Below are 16946 nucleotides of genomic sequence, written 5' to 3' on the forward strand. Positions count from 1 at the left end.
CAGCAACAATCAAGTGGAGACTAAGAATCATGAGCCCTAAAATCTTTGTAATTTACCATGTAGTATTTAGTGTAGTTTATTTGTGCTTTTGGTTTTGTGATAATAAATTAGGCTTAAGTTATTTTGATGGGTTTCTGCACTTATTACATTTCCTGGACACTCAAACTAGTTTGGGTCTGATCAACCTAGCCCATTACAACATCAGCAACAATAAATTCAATTCCTCCCTGTATTTTTAACAGGGGAGTTTTACTTTCACAATGATCTCTTATGCCTTGACAATATACCGTAGGCACTGTTCCAGATGCAAAATCACCTGCTTTTCTAAATGAAGTGGTTCAGCACTGGTTGGGGAAGAGGGAGAAGGAATGATCCCAACTTTACCTTCATCAGTCGTGGCAGACCTGAGGGGCTCCTCTCTCCGTACGATGGTGTCACAGCCCAGCACTGTCACCTGAGTGCACTTGCCGTACAGGTCGACTACTGCCCACACCTTCGAGGGCAAACCCAGGGCGGCGACCCCACAGTCCCGGCCGTTCACCCACAGGTGGAGCTCACCACCAGCCGTCCGCTGGATGCCCACCTTGTCGCCCTCGCTCAGTTGGTCCAAGTCCTGCCCATACTCCTCCAGCACCGAGCGGCCGTCCCGCAGCACCGAACAGCCCGAGATAATCCACGAGCCGCCCTTCAGTCCAGTGGCGCTGCTGGGGAAGTCCAGCGTGCTGGGATCTAACGCGGTCACCCCAATCTCAATCGAGCCGCTCCAAGAATTCACCTGGGGGTGGGGGTGGGGAGAGAGGACACAGAAACAAAGGACTCATTGTGTTTACGTTTATATAGGTTTGCAATCATGTTGATGCGCATTGCATATTGTGTGTACTCATTATAATAAAGTAACTATTTTCAGGAGAATTGGGATAGCAAAATGTCTCACCAATGTTGCAACAGCAGCGATACCTTTTCATATTTGTGACAAATATGTGCTTAAATCTCAAAGATAGAGCATGACTCTTCTTATTAAGAAAGCCTATGAGCTCTACTTTGGGTGTAAAATTGGTGACCATTACAAAACCTGGGTTCCCCACTTTTGCATTCCCATTCAGACATCTTCCCTTCAAATCTCGGTATTGTCAGTGATGAACATGATGGAAGATTTCACCAGGACACTGCCGTCATGTAGAAACAGTATCAGGGTAACTGGAATCCATCAATGCTGGCTGATTAGTGTTGAACACATAAGGGAGAAGCCTCAGACACCAAGAACAAATGAAAAGCATCAAGGCATTTTTTAGCTTAGTTAAGTAATGCAAAGCGTCAGCACTATTATGCAATTAAACGCATTATACTCAATAAAACTTAATTTCTTCTTCCACCAAAATCCTACATGATAAAAGTAGTCTGAAATTATGTTTGTGTTGAACTTCAAATGGTCTATAATAAACAAATAAATTTCAGAGGCAGCAACACTTTAGAAAATAATTGATGTCCAGTGAAATCAATGGAGATTCTTGCCCAATCTACACTTTATCTTTTCCTCGTGAACAAGTCAGATTAGATCAGATCCATTCATTGTTGTATACACCAGGGTGCAATGAAATTTCCTGCTCATGGGCTTACAGAGTAAACAGCACATCTGGGAAATACAATGACAATGGTGCAGAAGCTATAAGGAATCTGTAGCAGCGCAAAAAGAAATGCTAACATGACAATATGGAAGAGGTGGAGTTCAGAGTCCAAGACCCTGACAGCAACACTGTGAAGGGGGATCGTCAAGTTTATCGTCATTTAACAATATACACGTATAGAAACATAGAAAACCTACAGCACAATACAGGCCCTTTGGCCCACAAAGCTGTGCCGAACATATCCTTACCTTAGAAATTACCTATAGCCCCTTATTTTTCTGAGTTCCATGTACCTGTCCAGGAGTCTCTTAAAAGACCCTATCGTATTCGCCTCCATCACCGTTGCCGGCAGCCCATTCTACGCACTCACCACTCTCTGTGTAAAAAACTTGCCCCTAACATCTCCTCTGTACCTACTTCCAAGCACCTTAAAACTGTGCCCTCTCGGGCTAACCATTTCAGCCCTGGGAAAAAGCCTCTGACTATCCACATGATCAATGCCTCTCATCATCTTGTACACCTCTATCAAGTCACCTCTCATCCTCTGTCACTCCAAGGAGAAAAGGCCAAGTTCACTCAACCTATTCTCATAAGGCATGCATCCCAACCCAGGCAACATCCTTGTAAATCTTCTCTGCACCCTTTCTATGCTTTCCACATCCTTCCTATAATGAGGCAACCAGAACTGAGCACAGTACTCCAAGTGGGGTCTGACCAGGGTCCTATATAGCTGCAACATTACCTCTTGGCTCCTAAACTCAATCTCACAACTGATGAAGGCCAATGCACCATATGCTTTCTTAACCACAGAGTCAACCTGCACAGCAGCTTTGAGTGACACTGCCAAATGAGACAATGTTTCTCTGGACCAGGGTCTAAAGTACTGTAGTATACATAGCACACATACAACATACAGTATTTGTGTTCAGCTGCAGTCAATCTATCATAAACAAAAAAATTCTGGAGCAGCACTTCGAAAAAATTTGTTGTTCAGTGTTATCAACGCAATCGATCAATACGATTAATGCTAACTGCATGGAGCACAGTCTCCTGTAACTGTGGGGTTTTGTCCCAGCTGTTCCACTTTCCTCCCACATTCTGAAGACATGGGGTGGGGTGGGGGGGAAATAAAATTGTTACTGAAAATTGCCCCTGGGAGTAGCTGGGTAGCAGCATGGGAATATGTGAAGAACAGGTTACAGAGAAAATTAGTGGGAGTGAGAGGGCCAGTATGAACACCAACGGACCAAATGGCCTCTGGTGTCAAATTTAAAAAATGGTAGACGTTGACAATTTACTTGTAATATGAACTTCAAGATTCTTCAGGGAATTTCATCAAAAGCATTCTGAAAATTATTCCAAAGAATGTTCATAGGCAATCCATAGTCAAGCTTCAAAAATATCAGTCTCTGTTTTGAAAACCTGTGTATAAGTACTCTGATCAACTAAAAACATCCAAGGCATTCTGACATTATTCTTACTCAGCGCCTCTACTTCCTTAGGGAGTCTGGAGATTTGGCATGACATCTAAAACTTTATAGATATGTACTGGAGACTGCATTGACTGGCTGCATCACAGCCTGGTATGGAAACACCAATGCCTTTGCATGGAAAATCTAATATCACAAGTAAAGCCTTTCCAACCATTGAGCGCATCTACATGAAATGTAGTCACAGGAAAGCAGCATCCAACATCAGAGATCCTCACTACCCAGACCATGCGCCCTTCTCCTTGCTGCCATCAGGTAGAAGGTACAGGAGCCTCAGGACTTGCACCACCAGGTTCAGGAACAGTCACTACTCCTCAACCATCAGGCTCTTGAACAAAAGGAGATAACTACACTCACTTGCCCATTCAGTAAGATGTTCACCACACCAATGGTCTCACTTTCAAAGACACTTTATCTCATTATCTCCTGTTATTGCTATTTATTTATATTTGCATTGGCACAGTTAGTTTGTCTTTTGCAATCTAGTTAATCTGCATTGATCTTGTTATAGCTACTATTCTATAAGATTTGTTGAGTATGCCCACAAGAGAATGAATCTCAGGGTTGTAAGTGGTGACACATATGCACTTTGATTTAAAAAATATTTACTTTGAACTTTGATAAACTCGAACAACTGCCAACCAAAAGTGCTTAGCCAACTGGTCAATAATTGCACAACTGCCACTACACTTCCACAACTCAGCTGAGCAGATGCACAATCTTCTCGCCCAGGTAAAAGGCTGCTAAATAAAGAGAATGTGTGAAAGCTGTAGTGTCAAGCAATCTGTTAAACAATGATGCTGAAAACTACTGGCACTAAAGTCTAGTTGGTTCATATTGCACAATCCTTATGATATAGCCATGAATGTGACAGAGGAAATAATGATGGGAGAACTCAGCGGGCTGACATTTTAGGTTGAAATGCTGAACCCAAAATTTTGATAATTTCTCCACACACACACAGATGCTGCTTGACCCGTTGAATTCCTCCAGCAGATTATTTGTTGCTCTGGGTTCCAGCATCTGCGGTCTCTCGTGCGTCCAGAGTGAAAACTATTGTCATTCTTCCATCTGCCATATTCACATCATAAAGATCATGCATTGTGAAGTTCAAGTTTAATTGCCATTCAGCCACACATGGATACTCACAAACACAAGCAAACAAAACAGTGTTACTCCAGGGCTAAGGTACAAAACATAGTATCAACAGTCATACACAGCACAAGTCACAAAAAATATAGTCCATCCCTGAGTCCATGAATGTTGCAGCAGTATGCAGTTGAATACAATACAGCTTGTTTCTGCCGAGCGAACACCAGGAGCAGCACCGACTCCAGCATGGATGCAATGCCACACCAGTGGAAAGCCAACTCTGATATCTCCCCCTGGATGGCAGCAAACAGGCGACACTGCTGCTTGAGGCCCAGTCCTCACTGCAATCGAGGCTACGGAGCTCCCCCACTATTCGCCAAATCAGACGTGGGGATCATCGCTGTCTGGTGCCAGCAGTTCACATCATTGTTTAACTGAGGTTCAATGTGTCAGCGGTCTCTGCTTTAATAGGGCACTGCTGTAGCGTAGCAGTTAGTGCAATGCTCTCACAGCTTGAGGTGTCAAGAGTTCATTTCCAGCATCATCTGTAAGGAGTCTCCATACATCCTCCCTGTGGAATGCATAGGTTTCTCCGGGTGCTCCAGTTTCCTCCCACATTCCAAAGACATACTGGTTAGTAGGTTAATTGACCATTGTAAATTGTCCAATGATTAGGCTAGGGTTAAATCGGGGTTGTCAGGGGCTGCTGGGACAACGTGGCTCGAAGGGCCAGAAGTGCCTATTCTGCACTATATCACTAAATAAATAAAAAATATTAGTTTTTTTCTGAGAGGTCCATGTGTATTACACTTTTCTATGCCATCACTGAACATGTGATCAAAAGATCAAGGGGAACACAGCTATTGAAGGCTGAGCTACAGCACTGGAGAGCACAGATCTGTCATTGAAAGCATTGAGGTATACTGGGCAAGACGGGTTTGGCACTGTTTCACTGACGTACAGCACTGAGACTGCAGGCCGCCTTGGATAATGTGTCAGAGTCAGGAAAATACAGTTGTCATTGTGAAATCTTTGTCATGGGTGTCACTGTATAACATTCGGGTACAGTACTAGTGGGGACAGGTCTGTCACTATATAATATCGGGGTACAGTAACAGTGGGGACAGGTCTGTCACTATATAATATCGGGGTACAGTACCAGTGGGGACAGGTCTGTCACTGTATAACACTGGGGTACAGTACTGGTGGGTTGGGTCTGTCACTGTATAACACAAGCAGGGTACTGGTGGGGACAGATCTGTTACTGTATAATACAGGGGTACAGTACTGATAGGGACAGGTCTATCACTGTACAACACCGGGGTACAGTACTGGTGGGAACAGGTGTATCACTGTATAACACCACAGGGTATAAGTGTGTCTGATTTGGGATACAGGTCTTTTCTGAAAGGCACAGTTCTGTCAGAAGTGCCAGAGTTTTAAAAACGTTATATGGATCTTTAATTGACTGACTACATTTTGTGCTCATTTTTTTCCCTAGTAACTCCAGAGTTGTAGAATTCAGGGTAAGACTCTCTCAGAGGCACGCAGAAGTTTCACATTTCTCTCCTGTAGGCTGACCCTGGCAACATTAGCACAGGAAAAGGCCCTTTGACCAACCACATCCATCTGACCTTTTGATTCATCCGCAGTAATCACTAGGACCATAACATCCCTAACTTCCCTATTCAAGAGTCAGTCCACATATCTCTTCAATGTAGTGACTGTACCTGATTCTTCAACCTCTTCTGGCAGTACATTTCAGATAGCAGATGGTCTCTGTACAATTAATTTTCCCCTCAAATCCTTGTAAACTTCATTCCTGTCACTTAAATCAAAGCCCTTATTTTTGATACCCAGAGCATGGGAAAAAGATTCTGTCCATTAAGCTCCATCCACAGTGCTGTGCAAAAGCCTGTGGCACATATCTGGCTAGGGTGTTCGAGACTTTTGCACAATACTGTATTTGTTAATGTAGACCAGAGAGCGAGTTTGTAAATCTGTCAGGAGCAAAGGATGTCGGGAATAGCGAGGGTGGAGTGTCACGGGAGGGGTGTGGAACAAGTGGCGCAGGTGCACCCACACCCAGCCCTGAGACACCAGGCTAGATTCCAAACAACTGGTTTATTGATCATTACAGAATGTCTCTCTGGTGCTTCCCGCTTCCTTCCCTCTCCCTTCCCCTTTTCCTAACCATGATTCCCTTCTCCCTGCCCCCTCCCACTCTGAGTCACAATAGAGACCCATATCAGAATGAGGTTTATCATCACTCACGTCACGAAATCTGTTTTTTTTTGCAGCAATACATAACACTATTACCACAGTATTAGGTAAAGGTCTTACACACCCTATACATATGCCAAAGGCTTTTGCACAGTGCCTAATGCCTCATAATTTTATACATACTGTACTCAATCACCCCACCCTCACCTTCATTGCTCCGGGAAAGAATCAGACCATCCAATCTTTCCACATGAGCAAGATGCCACACTCCAGGCACCATCCCAGTCAACCACCACTCTAATCTCCCTGGTAGAACAACATTCTTCCTATTGTGTGGACCAGACTTCCAAGTGTGGCTTAACCAGTGTTCTATAACATCCCAGTTCTTTAATTCCATGCAGCACAGACAAAATGCTGGAGGAACTCGGCAGGTTGGGCAGCATCTATAGAGATAAACAAACAATTCTGAGCCGAGACCCTTCTTCAGGACTTTGCCCTGACCTACAAAGGCAAGAATGCCAGGTGCCTTCTTCACTACCTCTTCCACCTGTGTTGACACTTTCAGGGAACTATGAACATGGATCCAGGAGTCCTTTTTGTCAACACTCCTCCGCACTCTTCCATTTATCATAAGCTATCAGAACCCAATTAGGCCATTTGGCCCATCAAGTCTGCTCTGCCATTTCATCATGGCTGATCCATTTCCCTCTCAGCCCCAGTCTCCTACCTTCTCCCCGTATCCCTCATGTCCTGACTAATAAACAATCTATTAACCTCGGCCTTAAATATACCCAATGACTCGCCCTCCAAGGCTGCCGGTGGCAACGAGTTTCAGATTCATCACTCTCTGGCTAAAGAAATTCCTCCTCATCTCTTATTTTAAAGAGACGCCCGAGGCTGTGAACTCTGGTCTTGGACTCCCCACCACAGGAAACATCCACTCTATCGAAGCCTTTCAACATTCAATAGGTTTCGATGAGATTCCCTCCCACCATTCTTCTGAATTCCAGTGAGTAGAAGCCCAGGGCCATCACACTCTTCTCATACAATAAGCCATTCAATCTCAGAATCGTTTGTGAACCTCCTTTGAACCCTCTCCAATGTCAGCACATCTTTTCTTAGATAAGGGCCTAAAACTACTCACGATACTCCAAGTGAGGCCTCACCGGTGCTTTATAAAGTCTCAACATTACATCCTTGCTTTTAAATTCCAGTCCTCTTGAATGCTGAAATTGCATTTGCCTTCCTCACCACCAACTCAACCTGAAAACTAACCTTTCGAAAATCCTGCACAAGTAGCTCTGCATCTTGGATTTTTAAATTTTCTTGCCATTGAGATATTAGGCTATGCTTTTATTTCTTCTACCAAAGTGCATAACTGCACAATTTCTATCCCCATCCGATTTCCATCCTTCACTCCTTGGGATTAAACTCTAACTGCCCACAATCGGCTTTGGTGTATCCTTAAGCAACCTTCACTGTCCACTCACCAACTTCCAAGTTACCCACAATCTTACAAACTCAGTGGCCACTTCATTAGGTGCACCTGCTCATGAATGCAAATATCAAATCAGCCAATCACGTAGCAGCAACTCAATGCATAAGAGCATGCAGACACGGTCAAGAGGTGCGGTTGTTGTTCAGACCAAACATCAGAGTGACTTTGACAATGAATGATCGATGGTGCCATACAAGGTGGTTTGAGTATCTCAATCTCCTGCAATTTTCACTCACAAGTCTCTACAGCAAGGGGTCCCAAACTTTTTTATGCCATAGATGAATACCATCAAGCAAGGGGTCCATGGCCCACCCAGGTTGGGAACCTCTGCTCTAGGGTTTACAGAGAATAGAGTGAAAAACAAAAATAAAATCAATTAAGCTGCAGTTCTGGGGGTGAAAATACCTGGTCAAAGAGATTGGTCAAAGAAGAATGGCCAGACTGGTTCAGGCTGACAGGAAGGAGATAGTAAATCAAATAACCACATGTTATAGCAGTGGTGTGTCTGAACACGTAACATGTCGATGTTTGAAGCAACACATGACCACAAAAGTACACTCAGTGGCCGCTTCATTAGGTACAGGAGGTACGTAACAGAGTGGCCACTATGTGTACATTCACATAAAGTCAGAGTCATACAGCAGGGAAACAGGCCTTTCAGCCCATCTAGTCTGTGCAAAACCATTTAAACTGCCTACCCCCATCGACCTGCACCGGAACCATAGTCCTCCATACCTCTACCATCCATGTACCTATCCAAACTTCTCTTACACATTGAAATTGAGCTCACATGCACAACTTGCACTGGCAGCTCATTCCACACTCTCATGCCCCTATAAGTGAAGAAGCTCCCCCTCTGAATCATAAATATTTATCACAAGCAAGGGTCACACCGCCAATATCTGTGGCACAAAACCAGTTCCAGTCTTCCAATCACCAAAGCATCCTACAACACCTCAAGTCACCAGGCCAAATTTGGATCCCATTAGCCAAATTACTTTGGATCCCATCTGCCTTTACCTGCTGGACCAGCCTACCACATGAGATCTTGTAAAAAGCTTCATTAGAATTCATACATAGAATATTTACTGCCCTGTCTTCAACCTTCTTATGTACCACCTCAAAACAACATAAAACTGAAGACTCAAAGACATGTCATTTATGATGATCTCTACCCCACCATCATTTGCCTAACCTAACCTGGTCACAACAAATTGATGCAGCTATGAAGGTAGCAAGACAGTGGTTATTTTTCATGAACAGTTTGAGGAGACTTGGTTTGAAATCTAACACATTCAAAAACTTCTACAGATGTAGCATGGAGAGCATTCTGACTGGCTGTATCATTGTCTGGTATGGGGGTGGATGGATGGATGGATGGATGGTATCCGTTAGACTTGCAAGACCATGGATCTGCGCCCGGAAAGTCTTGCTTCAGTCTCTCCAGGGCGCAGGCCTGGGCAAGGTTGTATGGAAGACTGGCAATTGCCCAAGCAGCAAGTCTCCCCTCTCCACGCCACGGATGTTGTCCAAGGGAAGGGCAAGGGCCGATACAGCTTGGCACCAGTGATGTCGCAGGAGTTGCCACAGCAAGGCTGAAAACAACATCAGACTGCCTTAGGGACTCCAGCTCCGGATTTGCCCTCAGGGTTTACTCCCGAAGCCTTTCCCATACGTGGGTATGGCTGCAAGGCAGCGAAGGTTTGAAATCAGAGTTTTCCCTCTCTTAGATGGACTGCCTTCCCAGGCTGACGAGCTCCATCTACCCAAAGCACTGGTTTTAAGGCCCAAGACCTGCCTTCGCCCCTTCTCCTGTCAGTAGAAACAGTTCTGTCGGGCTTAGAGGCTAAGCCACACGAGAAGGCCAGGAGTTGGGCTTGGTTGTCAGAGGCTATTTGAGGCGCATGCCATGAGCAGCACTCCTCGGCTTGACAACCTTGGAACTATGGGGGTGAGGAGACAAACTGTATAAGATTGAATTTGCAGAAAGTTGTAAAATTAGTCAGCTCCAACATGGCACTATCTTCCGTAGTATCCAAGACATCTCCAAGGAGTGATACCATCAGGAAAGTGGCATCCATCATTAAGGACCCCATCACCCAGGACATGCCCTCTTCTCATTGTTACCACCAGGGAGGAGGTACAGGAGCCTGAAGACACAGACTCAATGATTCAGGAACAGCTTCTTCCCCCCTGTAATCCAATTTCTAAATGGACATTGAACCCATGAACACTACCTCATTACTTTTTATTTTGGATTTTGCAATACTTATCCAATTTAATTATTTAATATACATATGTACTTACTGTAATTCAGTTTTTTTCCCCAATATTTATCATATTCAGTTAACAAATCTCACGACATATGCCTGTGATATGAAAATTGATTCTAATTTCTTGACTTCCCTTCCTGCATCATTCACAACAAACCATTTCCCATCCTGCCCAGTTATCAGATTTCCTCTCTGACATCTACCCATTTACCCATTAATCATCAGGAAGACAAATCTCTTCAGTTCAGACTGAGATTTATAGATGACAAAGGTGTACAAGATGATAGGAGGCATAGACATAGTGGACAGCTGGAGACATTTTCCCAGAGTGAAAACTGTTTACAAAAGGGGGTTTAATTTTAAGGTGATTGAAGTATAGGGGGGAACGTCAGAGATAAATTCTTTACACGGGGTGATTGTAGAGGCAGATACTTTAGGGACATTAAAGAAACTCTTAAGGTGGGCAAGTGGATGATAGAAAAATAGAAGACTTCAAAGGAAGGAAGGGTTAGATTGATCCTAGAGTAGGTTACAAGGTCGGTACAACATGTTGTGCCAAAGGAACTGTATTGCGTCCTATCTCCATTCTCGTATCACCGGTTCCATCACGCTCCTTGTCTTCCAAGGGTCGATAAGGCGTTGATGAAGGCTTATGGAATGCTTGCTTTTATTAGCCAAGGCTTTGAGTTCAAAAATCAGGAAACTTTATAAACTCCTGGCTGAGCCACATCTGAAGAATTATGTACAGCTCTGGTCACCCCACTATAGGAAGGATGTTGAGGCTTTGGAGAGGGTGCAGAAGAGGTTTATCTGGATGAGGCCAGGTTTAGAAGACTTGTGCTATCGTGAGAGGCTGGATAAACTTGGGCTGTTTTCTCTGGAGTATTGGAGGCTGAGGGGAGATATGATGGAGGTTTAAGAGATTATGAGAGGCATAGATAGAGTGGACAGGGGGTATCGGTTTCCTAGGGTAGAAATGTCTAATACCAGAAGGCATGCATTGGAGGTGAGAGGGGGTAGATTCAAAGGGAATATGAGGGGCAAGTTTTTTTTTTTTTTTACTCAGAGTGTGGTGGATGCCTGGAATGTGTTGCCGGTTATGGACATAGAGGCAAATGCATTGGAAGCTTTTAAGTGACATTTAGATAGGCACATATGAGGAAGATAGAGGGATATGGGCATGGTGTAGGTAGAACAGATCAGTGTTTGGTGTTTTGGATTTGTTTTTTTTTTAGCTGATTCGGTGCAACATTGTGGGCTGAATAGCCTGTTCCTGTGCTGTTCTATAACGAAACACCTCTTAGTCTTGATGGCCTCCCCAATTGCAAGTTAAGCTTCTTTACGACCAAACCTGTCTCCCCGAGGAAATAAGACATTATGCCCAACATTCCTACAGAATGGCTACAAGGTGAAGGAAATCAATCAGACTGACGGAAAAACCAGGAAACCTAACAACGAGGAGGAACTTGTCGCTACCGCCTGGCTTCCAATATTTCCACGGTTTCTGGAAAGATCACCATGATTCTGAAGTAATACTGGATTAATACCATCCACAAATCCATAAGCAAGCTGAAATCCCAGCTTATGCCGGTCAAAGATGACCTGGGACTCAGGACAGCTGCCATTTACAGCATTCCCTGTGAATGCGGAGAAGCGTATATTGGCCAGACAGGGGAAACCCGCATCAAGGAGCACAGGAGGTGCATCCATTTGGGATTGCCAATAGCAGAACATAGCATTCGCGAAGGCTATAGGATTGGCTTTGATGGCACAAAACTACTGTGCTGCGCCAATGGCTTTAGGGACTGCCTGGTAAAGGAAGCCATTAAAATAAAACTAGAGAAAAAGAATTTTAACAAAGATCAAGGTCTCGCTCTAAGTAAGAACTGGAATTCGATTGTAAAACTGGTGGGAGAGCAGAAACCTGATTGGATGAGGACTAAGCAATCAGGAGGGACAGACAACTGGACTAGACGTGGCCAGGGATTATCCCTGAAGATGGCAGAGTTTGTCATTGTAATGTTGGTTATAATCGATACCTGCATCCAGCTGGAAGCCCGAGAAGAGTTTATTCTGAAAAATAAACCATCGTTTCCTTCCACTGGCCATTTCTAACCCTTTCTCAGCTGCCACCCATACCCTGCTCAAGCCTTTATCTCAGTCTCAATCCTCCCCGGCACACACCAAGCCAGTACCCTCGCTCCACTCACCGTAAGGATACCCAAAGCTCCACTGTCCAGACCTAACCTAACCCATAGCAGTACTAAGTATCGTGTCCACTGACTCGCAATGTGCAAACATGCTCAGATTTCAAATTGCTATTCTTATGAACAAATCCCATCCGTAACCTCCTTCAGCCCTACATTCCCTATAACGTTGAGGCTTTTTAAATACTGGTGAGGCCTCACTTGTAGAATTCTGAGCAAATTTGGGCCCCTTATCTTAGAAAGGATGTGCTAACACTGGAGAGGGTTCAAGAGAGGTTCGAGAAATTGCTTCTGGGATTGAAAGGCTTGCCACGAGGGGCATTCTGAGCACACTCAAAGACTTCTACAGTTGTACCGTGGAGAGCATTCTAACAGGCTGCATCACTTTCTGGTATGGAGGGGCCACTGCACAGGACAGAAAGAAGCTGCAGAAGGTTGTAAATCTAGTCGGCTCCATCTTGGGTACTCGCCTACAAAGTACCCAGGACATCTTCAGGGAGCAGTGTCTCAGAAAGACAGCATCCATTATTAAGGACCTCCAGCACCCAGGACATGCCCTTTTCTCACTGTTACCATCAGGTAGGAGATACAGAAGCCTGAAGACACACACTCAGCGATTCAGGAACAACTTCTTCCCCTCTGCCATCCGATTCCTAAATGGATATTGAATCTTTACATACTACCTCACTTTTGTTTTAAATATATGGTATTTTTAAATATACAGTAGCTCTGTTTTTGCACATTTTAAAATCTATTCAATATGCATAATTGATTTACTTGTTTATTATGATTTATTTTATTATTATTTTCTGTGCTAGACTATGTATTGCACAGAACAGCTGCTGCTGAGTTAACAAATTTCACGTCAGATGCCGGTGATAATAAACCTGATTCTGATTCATTTAATGGCTCTGGGCCTGTACAGTACTCACTGGAATTCAGTAGAATGAGGGGGACCTCATTGAAACCTATCGAATGTTGAAAGGCCTCGACAGAATGGATATAGAGAAGATGTTTCCAATGGTGAGAGAGTCTAGGACCAGAGGACACAGCCTCAGAATAGAGGGCTGTCCTTTTAGAATAGAGATGAGGAGGAATTTCTTTAGCCAGAGAATGTGTGGAAGTTGTTGCCACAGGCAGCTGTGGAGGCCATATCTTTATGTATATTTAAGGCAGAGTTGGATGGACTCGTGATTAGTCAGGGCATGAAAGGATGGGGGAAGGCAGGAGATCGGGGCTGAGAGGGAAATGGATCAGCCATGATAAAATGGCAGAGCAGACTTGATGGGCCAAATGGCCTAATTCTGCTCCTACGTCTTATGGTCTAATTCCACCTCCATTACACCGACTGTCATTGGCTTCAGAAAGCATTGTACTTCTATCCTCTGGCATTCCCTCCTTAAACCTCTCCATCTTGCCATGAGACTCTCCTCTTTTAATATCTGCCCTGATATCCTTGATCTCAATACTAGGGACACAATTAACCCCCAACTCACAGAAACCACCAGCTTCCCCTCCATGAACTCTGTGTATACCAGAGGTTCCCAACTTGGGGCCCACAGACCCCTTGCTTAATGGTATTGCTCCAGGCATATAAAAAGGTTGGAACCCCTGGCCTATACATTCCCAGTAAAGCAGCCAGCTCACCCACCTCAAACATTCTCTCTTCTCCTTCCTCCCACAAGGCAGAAGATCCAAAAGTCTGAGATCACATTCCAATAGGCTCAAGGACAGCTTCAATCCCATTGTAATATAACTATCAAATTTATTTGGTTGCTTGCCGAACCTAGAGGTTAGGTTGCAAACGTTTCGTCACCAGTCCAGGTGACGCTGCCATTGTGCAACCGTGTGCTATTTCTGCCGAGTGATCGCATTTACGTTGCTCTGGTTCAATCTAATTGGTTGACCGTCAAGCTGAATGCCCAACTCCACTGGGCCCCGGACAACAGGGGTACTTACTTTATTTTTATTTATTGAGATGTGGCGCAGAATGGGCCCTTCCGGCTCTTTGAGCCACACCAGCCATCAATGGCTCGTTTTAACCCTAGACTAATCACAGGACAATTTACAATGACCAACTGAGGAGCTCAGCAGGTCAGGCAGGATCTATGGAACAGAGTCAACAGTTAATGTTTCTGGCCCAGACCTTTACCAGTCCTGAAGAAGAGTCTCAGCCCAAGTTTCATTTCCACAGATGCTGCCTGACCTGCCGAGTTCCTCCAGAATTTTGTGCGTCGCTCTGGGTTTGCAGCACGTCAACGCTACCATGCCGCCCCGTTCCCTGGCAGGATAAGATGGTCTCTTGCCCTCACTATCTCACTTGTTAGGATCTTGCACCTTATTGTCCAACTGCACTGCACTTTGCCTCGTTGTTACACTTTGTTTCACCTTGTATTGAGCACCTCGATGCACTGTGTGAACAGTGTGAAAGACAAGCTTCTCACTGTGACAACAATACAATCCTGACAAAAATTTAAATTCCAAAACTGAAGAACTTGATTAAGACAACTCCCAAATCATCACAGGTCACAGATTACGTTAAAATATCACAGGCAAAGAGTAACACTCAAAAATTTCTACAGATGAACCGTGGAGAGCATTCTAACTGCATCACCATCTGGTATGAAGTTGGGTGGTGGTGGGTGGGTGTCACTGCACAGGATGGAAATAAGCTGCAGAGAGTTGTGAACTCAGTCAGCTCCATCATGGGCTCTGGCCTCCGTAGTATCCAGGACATCTTCAAGGAGCAGTGCCTCAAAAAGGCAGCATCCATCATTAAGCTCCCCCATCACCCAGGTCATGCCTTGTTCTCATTGTTACCATCAGGGAGGAGGTACAGGAGCCTGAAGACACACACTCGATGATTCAGGAACAGCTTCTTCCCCTCTGCCGTCTGATTTCTGAATGGACATTGAACCAATGAACACTACCTCACTACTTTTTTTTTGTGTGTTTTTTTGCACTACTTATTTATTCATTTGTTATACATGTACAGGACTGTAATTAACAGGTTTTTCCCCTATATCATTTATTACATTACACTGCTGCCGAAAAAAGTTAATAAATTTCACGATATATGCCGGTAATATTAAACCTGATTCTGATTCCTCGCTCCTTTACATCATTTGCCCTCGGGGTGTGTATGATGCTAACAATGGGACCGCTTATCTCATCAACCGCCTTTGACAACACTCTTCCAACTGACACGATTTCTGGTTTCTGCTGCTCGCTGTCCTTCGCAGGGAGACCCTGCACGGGTGGGTGGGTGGAGGACAGCAGTTATCTCCTTAATATACCTTCAACTTGAAGACATTAAACCTGAGAAGAGGGTAGATCCCACCCTAAACCTGGGACCCACCCTCCCTCCAGCAGTAAAGAAGGAACAACATACAGGGATGCAATTAGACATTACAGCAGCAAGGATTTAAAAAAAAAGATGCTTGCACTTGTGAGGTTTGAGCATAAATAAGAATTGAGTGTAGAATGTTATTCCATTCAATAAAATTGCTGCCAGCACCCCCCAGATATATTATAAACTATCTCTACTGCATGTTTCTCTCTAGAGAAGCTCCTTCCCGGGTGTAGGCCGGAATCACCGACATTTCCCCGGAGGAAAGGGGGACGGTGGTCTCCCTTTTCCCGCACCCCCCTCCCCATACACAGACACACAAGGCGGGCTCACCTTTCGGTCGATGCGCACCTGAAAGAGTTGCCCGTCGCCGAGCGGCTCCCGGCTCATGGCCAGGCCGTGGTTGAACTCCTCGGTGGGCTTGTTGCGCTTGGCCGTGCGGTTGCCATTGAGCAGAGCCACCAGCTTCCCGGTACGCAGGTGGAACTCAGCCGCCATCCTTACCGCAGCGGGCGGGGAAGGGGGAGGGGCTCTGCACGACCTTTCGCGACTGAGGGGCACACGTCCACCTTACGGTAACCCCCACACCGACCGCCGTTTCGTTGCCCCACCAGCGCGACCTTTCGCGACTGAGGGGCACGCTTCCACTTACGGCAATATCCTCCCCCAACAGCGACCGTCCTTACGTTGCCCCCATCCCAACGGCTTTACGACCGTGTCCTGAAGCAGGATGATCTTCTCCTCACGTTTGTTTTACGACTGTTTTTTTCGGGGGGAGAAATCAGCTCTTTTCTGCTTTACGGCATCGGGTCAAGGAGTGGCGGAAGTGACGGCGCCCCGCCATGGCGGCCCAGTGAGGGTCGGTGTAGGAAGGGGAGCAAGCTGGGTGAGCGGCGGAGCGGGGGCCTAGGAGCCGAGCCTGGTGAGGTACCGAGGGGCTGTGGGAAGGAGGGAGGGGGAGTTCCGAAGGGAAGCGTCAGGAACAGGGGTCTGAGACATGGGGCCTGATAGGGCGGGAGTTGAGAGCATCTGTAGGGAGGAAAGAGTGAGGGGGAATGGGTAAAGGGATCTGAGCCAGCGGCAGGAGTTGAGGAAATATGGACAGAGAGTAAGGAGAAGGGGATAAGGAGCGAGTGGGGAATAGGAATGGGATATGCTAGGGCCTGATAGGGCAATAGTTGAGGGAATC

The 16946-nt window shown here is 45.3% G+C and overlaps 2 protein-coding genes across 3 annotated transcripts in view; one reads left to right on the forward strand and one right to left on the reverse strand.

Annotated features, from left to right (window-relative positions):
- neurl4 (neuralized E3 ubiquitin protein ligase 4) overlaps positions 1 to 16455 on the reverse strand; it is a 127713-nt gene extending 111258 nt beyond the window's left edge. For both annotated transcript variants that reach the window (XM_072258272.1, XM_072258271.1), the window contains exons 1-2: positions 16091 to 16455; positions 385 to 775 (exon numbers count right to left, since the gene is read on the reverse strand). In XM_072258272.1, coding sequence (XP_072114373.1) covers positions 385 to 775; positions 16091 to 16255 — 556 coding nt within the window. In that variant the 5' untranslated portion in view covers positions 16256 to 16455. The remainder of the gene's footprint in view (positions 1 to 384; positions 776 to 16090) is intronic.
- A 23-nt stretch (positions 16456 to 16478) lies between these two features.
- The window catches only part of gps2 (G protein pathway suppressor 2), a 50293-nt gene continuing 49825 nt past the window's right edge, over positions 16479 to 16946 (forward strand). The window contains exon 1 of the mRNA XM_072258273.1: positions 16479 to 16684. The gene's annotated coding sequence lies outside the window, so the exon portion shown is untranslated. The remainder of the gene's footprint in view (positions 16685 to 16946) is intronic.

Source organism: Mobula birostris, chromosome 5 (genome assembly GCF_030028105.1).
Source record: "Mobula birostris isolate sMobBir1 chromosome 5, sMobBir1.hap1, whole genome shotgun sequence".
NCBI classification, from domain to species: Eukaryota; Metazoa; Chordata; class Chondrichthyes; order Myliobatiformes; family Myliobatidae; genus Mobula; species Mobula birostris.